This window comes from Bubalus bubalis, chromosome 5 (assembly GCF_019923935.1).
Source record: "Bubalus bubalis isolate 160015118507 breed Murrah chromosome 5, NDDB_SH_1, whole genome shotgun sequence".
NCBI classification, from domain to species: domain Eukaryota; kingdom Metazoa; phylum Chordata; class Mammalia; order Artiodactyla; family Bovidae; genus Bubalus; species Bubalus bubalis.
The window spans coordinates 41,185,064-41,197,915 of record NC_059161.1 but is presented as its reverse complement, the minus strand read 5'-3'; the positions used below and the strand labels follow the sequence as shown (position 1 = coordinate 41,197,915).

Below are 12,852 nucleotides of genomic sequence, written 5' to 3'. Positions count from 1 at the left end.
TGAGGTATGTTCCTTCTATTCCTGCTTTCTGGAGAGTTTTTATCATAAATGGATGTTGAATTTTGTCAAAGGCTTTCTCTGCATCTATTGAGATAATCATATGGTTTTTATTTTTCAATTTGCTAATGTGTTGTATTACATTGATTGATTTGCAGATATTGAAGAATCCTTGCATCCCTGGGATAAAGCCCACTTGGTCATAGTGTCTTTTAATGTGGCTACAGAAATGTGGCTTGCATTTTATCTCTATAGGATGACATATTTTATTTCTTTGGACTGTTAAGACACTGTATGCATCACCTATTGGAGGAGTAAGAATAAATCTTAATTCTGAATAAATTTCTCAGTTTCAATTTAATTTCACTTTTAGTACTTAGTTTAACTGAGATATTGTTAATGAGCAAGAGCAGTGAGATGGTACATGAAAAATGAAAGTGAAAGTCACTCAGTCATGTCCAGCTCTTTGCAACCCCATGGACTATACAGTCCATGGAATTCTCCAGGTCAGAATATTGGTGTGGGTAATCATATTAACAGAAAATAATCTAAATTTCCTAAAACATCTTTTAGATATTTTATCTGGATCATCTGGTAAGGCTGTTGGGGACCCTAGGATGTTGGCAAGGTGTATTCACTAAACCATCTGTATACTAATGCTAAGTCACTTCAGTTGTGTCCGACTCTGGGTAACCCCATAGACGGCAGCCCACCAGGCTCCCCCGTCCCTGGGATTCTCCAGGCAAGAACACTGGAGTGGGTTGCCATTTCCCTCTCCAATGCATGAAAGTGAAAAGTGAAAGTGAAGTTGCTCAGTTGTGTACGACTCTTAGTGACCCCATGGACTGCAGCCTACCAGGCTCCTCCATCCATGGGATTTTCCAGGCAAGAGTACTGGAGTGGGGTGCTGTGGCTGAAAAAGTTATCTTGAGACCTTTGAGAATTCTGCAGTAGAATCCCATTGACAACTTTATCAGCTATAGTGTTCAGTGGACCTTGAAGAAATGTAAAACTCTTGACTATAGCTGCTTCTTTAAAGGCTTCATTTTTTTCCCCAATACTCTTGAAAGACATAATGATTCTACCTAAAGAATTTTACCATTGTGTGTTTCTAACCCATTGCATTCTTTTATGTTTATTTTTACATATTTTTGCATGTAAAGCAAGTACTCTATTTACACTGAACTTTTAAGATAAGAGAGAACTAACTTAAAGCCACTGTGTACCATGCTGTTATTTTATTATATAGTTTGTCTCTTATGACCTCCCATGCTGTTTTCATAATACGTGAATTTTATCACCCCTGATCTCCCTAGGACTTAATTAACTTTACTATAATGCATCAGTAGTCATCCACGTAAACATTTTTGAAGGACTGAACAACAAACAAATTCTGTTTTATAATAGTTATTATTTTTCTTTCATATTTTTGTCCATCATCTAATCTGTGTGAGACCCAGTGTTCATTGCATAGACCTTATAACCCCTTAATACCCTGATTCTAATGAGAGTATCTGTTAAACAAATTGTATGATAGAAGTAATAATTTGAAATTTCCCTGCAGTTATGCATTTTTAGATGAGAATAATAGAATTCCAAAAGCATAAATTACTCTTGTGAAATGGTCATTTTTGTTCCTAGTCTTCAGGTATTTTCTTATAAACGATACCACTAGGATTTTTCTTGTGAACATAACGTTTGGTTACTTGAGTATGAAACATTTGTGATGATAGTGATCTTAGAAAATTAGCAGCAGCAAAAGCATCACTCTGAATCAAAGAAGAGCCTTCATCATGATCAACATCATGAAGAATTGTTTTATGTCCACAAGGCATTTCTCACTGGACTATCCTAGCAGCATTTGGAAGCATATGTTTTATTTCAAGGTGTTTTCAGATCACTTTTGCTGGTGGGGTGAACATCAACCCCACCCTAGTCAAGAATGGAGAAGAGCTAATAGTATGTAACAGTTAAGAGGGTACATCCTGTAATCGGAATACCTGTATCGAATTCCCACCCTACCACTTATTAACTAAGTGACTTTAAACGAGTTTGCTTTTCAGACTCTTCAACTGTAAAATTCAAATAGTAACCATAATAAATAATGATATCTACTTCATAAGGTTGCTGTAGGATTAAATGGGTTAGTATATGTAAAGCAGCTTGAATACTCCCTGACATTTTATTGTCATTTAGTGAGATTTTTTTCTCATCATAACTTTCAACGTAGAAACATTTTTATATGGTAGAAGTTAGTCTACCAATTTGGTTGAAGAAAAAAAGAAAAAATATAGCCCACTAACTAGTATGTGTACTAATGTAATAAGAATGCATCAGTGTAGTAATGGTGTCCTCTAAGAATTTTCTTAGCATCATTTTAGCCCTATAACATTTACCTTTTTGTTGAGATTAACTGCATATTTGCCATCAACTATTATGATCCTTACCTTCAAGAAACTTTCATTTTGGTTAGGGAAGTCAACATTTACATACCTAACTAAGATACAAGACAAAGGATCAAACGTCTAAACTGAATGTTCAGAGGGTGTTGTGTTTTAGAGGCAGCATTCAAAGATGTGTTGCATTTGCACTAAACCTTGAAGGATGAGTATGTGGAGGTGGAAGAAAAAGACTTTAGGCTGAGAGGACATCATGACTATCTCTGGATGTTTTCTTCACTTGGATTCTTTAGGACATAGGTAACAAATTAAATTCAAGTGTACTTAACTTTTTAAAACTAACAAAACCGTTTACTGCCTGGTATGACTGTACAGTCCAGAGGTAGATAGAGCTGTCAGAGCCAGATCCAGACATTCCAATAATGTCTTTAAATAGATGCCTGTCTCCATGTTTCATCTATACAGTTCTCCGTGTTGACTTCATTCGCTGGCAGGTTTGAGCCCTCTTCACTCTGACGCAGGCTAGCCGTCAGGCTTACATCTTAAGAAGCTCTCATCCTAACTGAGAGGGAGCTTCTCCTTCTAACAGTTCTGACAGATGTGCAGTGATTGGCTTTTCTTGGTCACATTGCCGTCTGTCATCACAGAGGCCAGGCCAGATAGGTAGATTGGTGTTGGGGTACTTGGCCTGATCCATGCAGTCCCATCTAACCACCAGAACTGAGAGTGGGGGAGAGGAGACTTCCCACATTCATATTTGGTCTATCAACAGGGGAGGAATGGCACGACCTTGTGATAGAATAGAGAGGATGAAGATGGATTATTTTTTAACTCATTTCCCTCTCACTTAGAGAATGCTATGAAGTACAGTTAAATCATTAGAGTGGGACCATTGTAATTTCCCATCACAGCCTCCTTGATCTTCTGCTTCTCTGAATTCCTACAGCACCTACTAACTTCACTAAGCAATGTAACACTGAATCACATACTGTTTTATAATCTATAGTGAGACTGTGTATTAGCATTCTCCAGAAAAACAGAACCAATAGGATGTGCATATTTTATACATATCGATATGTCTCTCTATATATATCGGTATCTGTCTATCTCTGAGATTTTTAATAAGGCATTGGCTCACATGATTAACAAGGCTGGCAAGTCTAAAATCTACAGGGTGGATTGGCAGGCTGGAGACCCAGAAGAGTCAGTGATCCAATTGGAGTCTGAAGGCAGTCTGTTGTAGAAGAAACAAGAGCCAGTGTTGCAGATGAAGTCTAAAGAGAGTCTGCTGGAGAATTCTCTGCTGAGGGAGGCCAGTCTTTTTGTCCTATTCAAGCCTTCAACTGATTAGATAAGGTCCACCCATATCGCAGAGGACAATCTCCTTTACTGAAAGTCCACCAATTTAGATGTTAATCTCATCCAAAAACACTTTCACAGAAATATTCAGAATGTTTGTATCAAATATCAGTATTCTAGTCCGTGGTCCAGCCAAGATGTCAAAATTAATCCTCACAGATTGTTTTTATGTTTACCTTTTATTTTATCTGTTCCTGTGTTCTGGTGGTTTTTCTCTTTAGAAATATTCTAGTTCTTGTTCTGCTCTTCCAAAAATATGTAATTACTTTTTAATCAAAAAGGAAATTTGTATCAGTTGATTGTCATTTCAATTCTTTTAGTAAAAGGGTTTTATTTATGACAAAGTTAAATTTTAAACAGTTAATATTGTTAGTTAATCCTAATAGTTAATATTGAAAAATAACTTTGTCCCTTTTGAAATTACTAATATTATCTAAAACCAAAAATGATGGTGAGGAGAATGGTTATCTTTGAAGAAACCTTTTAAATTGTTCTGTTTAGACTGTTTATTGTTTGGATGAAAGGTTGCTATTCATGGCAAGTAAACTCGGTATATAAAGATTGAAATTTTCCAAAACTAAATATTACCAATTGTAGAAAGAATTCTTAGTAATACTGTTTAGTAATATTTGATGTATTTATATATGTAATATATTTTATATATCTGTATTTTTCATATTAATAAACTTATCTGCTATATAAAGTAATACAGGCCTTTAGATTAAAACCTAGATTGGAATTATTATAACTTCTAGGAGTACCTCAACACAGAGCTTGTAAATTTTTAGATTTCTTTAAGAATCCTCATGGGCTTCCCTGGTAGCTCAGCTAGTAAAGAATCTGCCTGCAATGTGGGAGACCTAGGTTTGATCCCTGGGTTGGGAAGATCCCCTGGACAAGGGAATGGCTACCCACTCCAGTGTTCTGGCCTGGAGAGTTTCATGGACTGTATAGTCCATGGGGTCGCAAAAGAGTCAGACATGACGGAGCGACTTTCACTTGCACTCACTTCAGTATTCTTGGGCTTCCCTGGTGGCTCAGCTGGTAAAGAATCCTGATACCTGCAATACGGGAGACCTGGGTTTGATCCCTGGGTTGGGAAGATCCCCTGGAGAAGGGAAAGGCTACCCACTCCAGTATTCTGGCCTGGAGAATTCCATGGACTATACAGTCCATGACCCCATGAGTCAGACAGGACTGAGTGACTTTCACTTTCACTTTCAGACATACAGGGCACTGGACAGAAATATACTGTTAGGCAGCTGTTGGGCTAAATGAGAGTTAAAAAAAAAAAGATATATAGCTGCATCAGAATTAAGATAGGTTTGTTGTTGTTGTTAATCAAATAATTATCTTTAAAACCCTAAAGGTTTTCTCAGTCTGTTTAATTTCATATTAATCTTACATAGTTTTATAATGTTTATCATGACGTTATATAAGATGAAGAGATACAAAGCTATAGAGAGACTAAAAAATTAACAGTAGGTAAAGGAGAAGAGTCAAGGAAGGAAAATAACAGAATCAGAAAAAGTTGGGTCCTGCCTGCTAACATAGTGGTTATCCCCTGTATACCCTGGATAAGGTGAGGCTCAGTGTTTTCTCCTGTAATAGGGCTATTTCTTACAGATTGGAGGTGCAAATAAATGCCCCTTTGCTTCCCAGTGTTCTGACTACAAATACCGCTCACATCTGTAGACATCTTCAGGCTGTTAAAATCTTTATATCAATTGAAATACAATTCTCAATGCAGATAGCTGTTTACCCTTTCCAGGCAAATAAGAGGCTGAACTCATTTGTAGGAATCTAAGAGATCATGCTGTATAACAATACCCCAGTTATCTGGAGCTCAGTCGCTCAGGTTCCTTCAGAAACAGAAATCCAATCCCTCAGGAAATGGCCTGGGTTGGTTAGTTTTTTCCGTCATTTATTCCACAATATTAAGAAGCTCCTGTTAAATGTAGGGCCCTGTGCTAAGTACTAGGGGAAGGTAATGAGCATGTTCTCTCAGCCTGTCTTTGAAATCTTACCCAACTCTGAAGGTCCATCTCGAATGCTGCTATCAGTAAAGACTCCCCAGAAGCCCACCGTGCTTGAGCTCACCTTTGACTCACTAATTCATCTGACACTGTGTTACCCTGCTACAAGCAAGGTGTGTGGTTTTAGGCTTCATTTATGTCTCTCACAGACCACATTAGGCACTACGTAAACATTTGTATTGACTTTATAGTGAAATACCTGTCCCAAAATAACAGACCATAGCCTCGACTATCCTCAAAGACTTCCTGAAGCATGTTTCTCCCACAGTCTTTTTTTATAAGTTTGGTTGCCTCCCTTTCTGGCCTCTGCAAATTAGAAGTGAATGGGAGTGGGGAAAGGTTTTTACTGAGACAATCTCCATAAGGTGGAGCTGGAAGATTCAAAGCAGCATTACCATGGCAACATATTTTCATAATGATGACCTGCTTCACTAAGAAAAGTTAAATTATATTTTTTACCCTTTGTTTGAAAAGGAAATGGCAACCCACTCCAGTATTCTTGCCTGGAGAATCCCATGGACAGAGGAGCCTGGTGAGCTACAGTCCATGGGGTCACAAAGAGTCAGACACGACTGAGCAACTAACACACACACACCCTTTGTTTACAGTAGTGGAGAACTGTATAACAATAATAAGATGCTGGTTATGTGAAAAAAATCAATTGTGTAAATCTGGAGGTTATCTCCCCAAGTTCTCCACTGGTGAGAAGAGACACAGCAAAGCCCCCTTGAGCTCTGTAGTATGTTTATGTGTATATTCCTGACGGGACACTTTGTATTTCTGTTATTTCACTTTTAAAGAGTGCAGTTCTGTGCATGTGTGCTAAGTCGCTTCACTCATGTCCAACTCTTTGAGGCTCTATGGATTGTAGCCCATCAGGCTCCTCTGTCATGGAGATTCTCCAGGCAAGAATACTGGAGTGGGTTGCTATGCCCTCCTCCAGGGGATCTGTCCAACCCAGGGACTGAACCCACATCTCTATGTCTCCTGCATTGGCAGGTGAGTTCTTTACCATTAGCGCCACCTGGGAAGCCCCCAAAGAGTGCAGTCACCAGCCTTATTCAGATGGTTTCAGGATCCTCAAAGAAGCTTATGACCTAAGTAAGAGCTTTAAGGAAAGGAAGGAGACAAAGACAAAACATGAAAAATATACATCTTGGTCAAGCCCAGAGTTTTTCTGTAGTGGATGCTTTGAGGTATGGCAAGAATTATTTCTGATCTGGCTCCTTCATTCTTTGACCTGTTGAAGTTTCAGGTCTTTGTGTGTTAGTAGCTCAGCCGTATCTGACTCTTTGCGACCCCATGAACTGTAGCCCGCCAGGTTTCTCTGTCTATGGAATTCTCCAGGCAAGAATACTGGAGTGGATTGCCATTCCCTTCTCCATTCAAGTCTTTAGGAAAAAGCGTTTAAATTAAAATTTTATAAAGCAGCCTATTTCTTGAATACTGTGTAAATAATATTAATTTTTACAAGCAAGTCTAAGTTGTTATTTTTGATTATTTACATTGCATTAGATTTCTCAAAAGCTATTTAGAAAAAAAATTACAATAGGAAGGCCTGTCCATTGTTATTTTTCAAAAGGAAAGCTGGTTTTCACAATATTATTCATATTTTGTAAACAGCATCAATGAACCTGCACATAAAAGGTTAAATGTTTGCAGACCATTCTTTTTTTGCCTCAAAGATCAGAGACAAATTACTATTTTTATTTTACATTCCCTTGATGAGGATAATGATAAACAGCTGTCACTTCAGTGCTTAGACTGCAAAGAATCCTATCGCAATCCTATAATTTAAACAAAGAAAAAATACACAGTCATACACAGTATTCATACAGAAAAGAGAATCATAGAGAATTTGCTTAAGGGAGCATTTGCTCTCTGCAGTTACTCGGTTAAAAGAAAAAATTCTACATATGTACATTTCCCCCATTCATCTTAGACATATTAGAAGGGACAATTACTCCTTTCTTTCTAAAATCATAACTTGAATTCTGTGACTCCCCATCATGCCCATGGTCTTATCAGAGTAGTTAAGATTTGCATGTAACTACACATCGACTAGGATTTCCAAAACCTAAAGAGAATTTCTAATTATTTTACTGGTTATTCTGAAATGTTTCTTCTTTTTTTTAATGTTGAGAATTGAACTGTTCAGTGTTCTCTATTCACTCCAATTTTTTGCTTATTACTTTCATCTGGTTTCAAAAAGTGAAAGTCAATGTCTTTTGCATATTTTGATATGCAGAAATTAAAGCAAGGCTAGAAGTTAAGTATAGGGTAAAGTGGGAAAATTTAGTGTTTCTATATGAAAATAGAAATGGTGGTATAATTTTCCTGGTGTTTCATTTTCCTAGAGGTTCTTTTAATAAATACTGTTTATTCCAGTTTTCTCTTTTGGCTCAATCATATTCTTTATTTTTACAAATATAAGTATTTAAATGTCATCTTTTCCTAGAAACTCTTTTTACATTTATTATTTTATCTGTGAAACTGATTTGACAAATTATGAGTTTTTCCCCTTTTCATAATAGTTCTTATTTTTTTTATACCTAAAAAAAAATAGAAATTGGCTTCACATTGTATCCAAGGATCAAACCCAGGTCTCCCACATTGCAGGTGGATTCTTTACCGACTGAGCCACCAGGGAAGCCCAAGAATACTGGGGTGGGTAGCCTATCCCTTCTCCAGGGGATCTTCCTGACCCAGGAATCGAACTGGGGTCTCCTGCATTGCAGGCAGATTCTTTATCAGCTGAGCTACCATCGTAGCCCCTCACATTATATTCACCTTATATTTGTTGAACAATTCAGCTCTCAGAGCCTCAGCATGCTCTTAGGTTGATGATAACAGAGGTACCCACCTCCTAAGGTTGTGGTGTGGATCGTCTATGTAAAGTGTTTAGCACAGTACCTAGAACACAGAAAGTGCTCAAACATGTTCCTGGCAGAGAAAGTATGTTGATGCTAAAATGCCATCATCCCCTTTTGTTAAATACGACAGCAAAATCCCAATATGTTTCAGGTCAGAGAGACGAACTAAAATGCGTTTTATCTATTATGGAGATATATATTGCTTCACGTAAAAGATGTTTTCCTCACAAAGCTGCAGGTCATGTATTTTCACTTGATACATACACGATTTCATCGTCATTTTATCATCCTCACTATAATCAGGGCTGCCCTGGTGACTCAGATGGCAAAGAATCTGTCTGCAGTGCAGGAGACCTGGGTTTGATCCCTGGGTCAGGAAGATCCCCTGGAGAAAGGAATGACAACCTAATCCAGGATTCTTGCCTAGAGAATCCCATGGGCGGAGGAGCCTGGTGGGCTACAGTCCGTGGGGTCGCAAAGAGTCAGAGGGGACGCAGCAACTACTACTTTCACTTTCACTATGATTAAGTAGTAGTGGATCCTAATTCATCAACTTGGGATTTCTCTCATCTCCAATTTTGTAACAAATAGGCACTCTTAGAGATCCTGAAATGTACTGAGGCAGCCTCCTTGATTTAGGCAAAGCCTTTTTAGTGTCAACTCCTCCTCCTTCTCTTTCTCTGGTGCATCAAGCTTTGTGCTAGCTGATGAGAAGGGAGAATTAAACAAGACCCTGGAGTCTAATAGTGGGAGAAGCATAACTAGGCTGGATATAAATCATAGATGGTAGTACAAGACACAGATGAAGTACTGTGCAGGGAGTGACGGTGGGTCCTAGGGCCACTGGGAGTTTGTCTAGAAGAGGTGATGGTGAAGCTGACTTTTAAAAGATAAAAGGTCTTCACAGATGGAAGGAGGGGATTCCAGGGAAAGAGACTAGCTTGTAGAAAACATGGAGATTTAAAAATAGTGTTTGCTATTTTTATATTATTTGAATTGAAAATGTCTTGTGCTCAAATTTTTCAGCTTAAATTTTCATAATGTGTGTTGAGAACCAAGCAGCTCTCTAACTCATTCCATGAATATTCAGAAAGGAAAGAAAGAAACTAACATTATTGAGAACCCACAAGGCCCTTGGCTAGGTTACTTCATATGCATTATCTCATTTATCCCCATTTTAAAGATGGGGAAACTGAGTTTCAGTTACATTAAATAAGCGAGGTGTGGCCACACAACCGTACCTAATAAAGCCTGAGTTTAAACCTAAATTTTTACTTTCAAATACGATGCCCTTAAGACAACATTGCAGTTACCACTGATTCTTAGAATTTAAGCTTAGTGTGGCACACAATCTTCAGTAGTTTTTAATGCCCTGGGAAGTTTTTTTCACTGCCTTTGCTGATCTTCCCTCTATCACTTTACCACTTTATCACCCTAGTTACCTATTTATCCCAAATCCTATTGTGCTTATATTACAAATTAATGATAAAAGTAAGGAACTACCTGATTTACTTCTTTCAGTGACCAAAGACCATTTAAAAAGAAATGGTATAGGGATAGGGAAACAACTGTCATTATTGAGACATCTAATCCCCTCTCTTGCTGCAGCAGCAGTAAGATGCCTCAGAGATGTCCTCCAGTTGTCATCATGAAGTATGTGACTCGACTCTTAGGTTTGGAAAGTAACTGTTGTGTTTTAGAGTTAGCACATATTATTTTAATATTTGTAAGGTGTTAGAAAAGCAACAGAAGCCTATATAAATGTTTAGAACTAATTTCTATCTTTGTTATTGTTGATCTTGTGGCCTACAAATATGCCTTTCACACATACGTATTGATCCAAAGTTAACACTTATTTATAGATCCATTTAAGCAATTCAGCACAGTGCTTTGACAAGAACTGATTGGATGATTAAAAACCTGGCAGATCAAAGTAGGTACATTTCCAAAGAAAATTACTTCATGTCCACATTGGAAGCAATAAATTATATCCCCCTCTTTTTTTGCATTAGTAATTAAATCTTTCCAAATGCTAGAAAGCAGCCAGACCACTAACAGTATTTGTATCATGTTCTGGGGCTTAGATGGTTCAACCTGACTTGAAATGGAGACCATTTATTCTAAATTTATTTCAATGCCAAGCCAACAGGTCAGCCCTTAATGATGAAGATGCCCAGCCCAGCCTCTGGTGGATAAGCCAAAATTAATTAACTCAAGTTGCAGAGTATAGAAAACAGATGCTTCTCTCATGTTGCACAAATAAATGCTTTGTGTTTGGATGTATTCTGTTTTATTCAAAGAATAACAAGTTGGAAGTTAAAACTCTAAGTTTTTCACAGTGGAGCCAGCCTTTAGTAGTGATGACAGAAGCATGAATTTATAGAACAAATTCCAGCAAGTGCATGGAAAAATGCATTATTCCCTGTATCTCTTATTTTGGATCCAGGCCAGGCCTAGGAGATTTAGTTTTAAATCTGGACTGATCCAAGTGCTGATCCATTCCAGAGCAGACCTAGGAGTTCCAGAACACCACCAAGGTTATTTCTAATCTATAGAATCCCTGGAGACCCCTCCCAGAGGTTTACATCTGCATCAGATATTTGGATTCAGTTCTTTGGCCAACTTGCAAATGGCTTAAGATTACATTGTTCTCTAGAGGTACGTTGTTAGGTGCACTGTTTATCTGATTGTCTGTCTAAACATTCATTCAGAATCCCAGTATTTTGCTTTTCCTTGATTGTGGCCGGCTAAAGGTAGAATAATAACTGCATGGTTCTGATCTCTTTTCAGAGTAAATGGCTGTTTGATAAGATAAAGATGTTACCATCAAATTCAGTAAACAGAAGTCAATCATATGATAATGTCTGGTATTTTTTTTCTTCTGAATCAATGTGAAATAATCCTTGTTTTTCTTTCCTTTCTGTTAGACTGAAAATGATGAGAATGGCCAAGCAGAAAATTTTTCTATGGACCCACAGTTGGAGAGACAAGTGGAGACCATTCGCAACCTTGTAGATTCCTATATGTCTATTATCAACAAATGTATCCGAGACCTAATCCCCAAAACAATAATGCACCTTATGATCAATAATGTAAGTGTTTATCAGCTGTCTCATTTTTAACTTCTAATCCCATACTAGCGTGGAAATTGCTCACACTCTCTTCAGCTTCTTTGTGATATTTTCTGGATGGTCAAAACACCTGTTACCCAGGCTTATCATTTTCCATTACAAGTGGTAATTGACTGAGTGGAAGGGAACTTAGGAAAGAAAACAGAAAACTTCTAGCTACAGTAAAGTGGTATTTCCTATTGGCTGTCTCCTCTAGAAGGGTGTGAATTTGCTCATGATAAAGCAGAGAAAAAATACTATAGTCAAGTAATAAATTAGTTGCAAAGCCAGGAATAAAACGAGATACCCTGGCTTCTAGACTTTGAAATTAAAGGCAAAAGATATCTATTCTTTTCTACATATTCATACAGAATATGGTAATACGGTTCTTCTCACCTTCTAAAAATTATAGAATACTATTTTAACCTAGCAAAGGGCTTTTTGCCCTATCCCCATGGATATGAAATGAGTTTCTTTTTCTTTTCTAAGGTAAGATGATAGAACCAAGGATCTCAAAGTAATTGATCTATATTTCATAGAATCTTTCCCTTTTCATGGTTATTTTTACAGCAGTCAGGAAATGATACTTAAATTACATGGTCTGGTTTGGTTCTTTTAGTCGCTACTTTGCTAAACTATAAATAATACCGCAATTTATTTGAGAACTTATCTTTTAGATAAGATAGGCTATAATGAGGTGTTTTATAGCAGGCTTTTCTGATTCTTGAAAAGTGCAACACCAATTTTATTCCTTATTATCTTCTAAGGACACATTTTTATTTAAATCAATAATATATTATTAGCATTTGCTTGTAACAAAAATTAGATGGTAAAGTACAAAAGAGCCCCACCCTAGAATTCAGGAGAAACCTGGATTCTATACTTGGTTCTGTTACAAACTCTGTTGTTGTTGTTCAGTCACTCAGTCATGTCCTGCTCTTTGTGACCCCATGGACTACAGCACACCAGGCTTCCCTGTCCTTCACTCTCTCCCTGAGGTTGCTTACTTATGTCTGTTGAATCGATGATACCATCCAACTCTCTCAACCCCTGTTGCCCCCTTCTCTTTCTGCCCTCA

The 12,852-nt window shown here is 37.5% G+C and overlaps 1 protein-coding gene across 13 annotated transcripts in view; it reads left to right on the top strand.

Moving 5' to 3' along the window:
- DNM3 (dynamin 3) overlaps window positions 1-12,852 on the top strand; it is a 646,455-nt gene that overhangs the window by 594,941 nt on the left and 38,662 nt on the right. For all 13 annotated transcript variants that reach the window (XM_025285930.3, XM_025285935.3, XM_025285936.3 and 10 more), the window contains one exon: window positions 11,592-11,756. In XM_025285930.3, coding sequence (XP_025141715.1) covers window positions 11,592-11,756 — 165 coding nt within the window. The remainder of the gene's footprint in view (window positions 1-11,591; window positions 11,757-12,852) is intronic.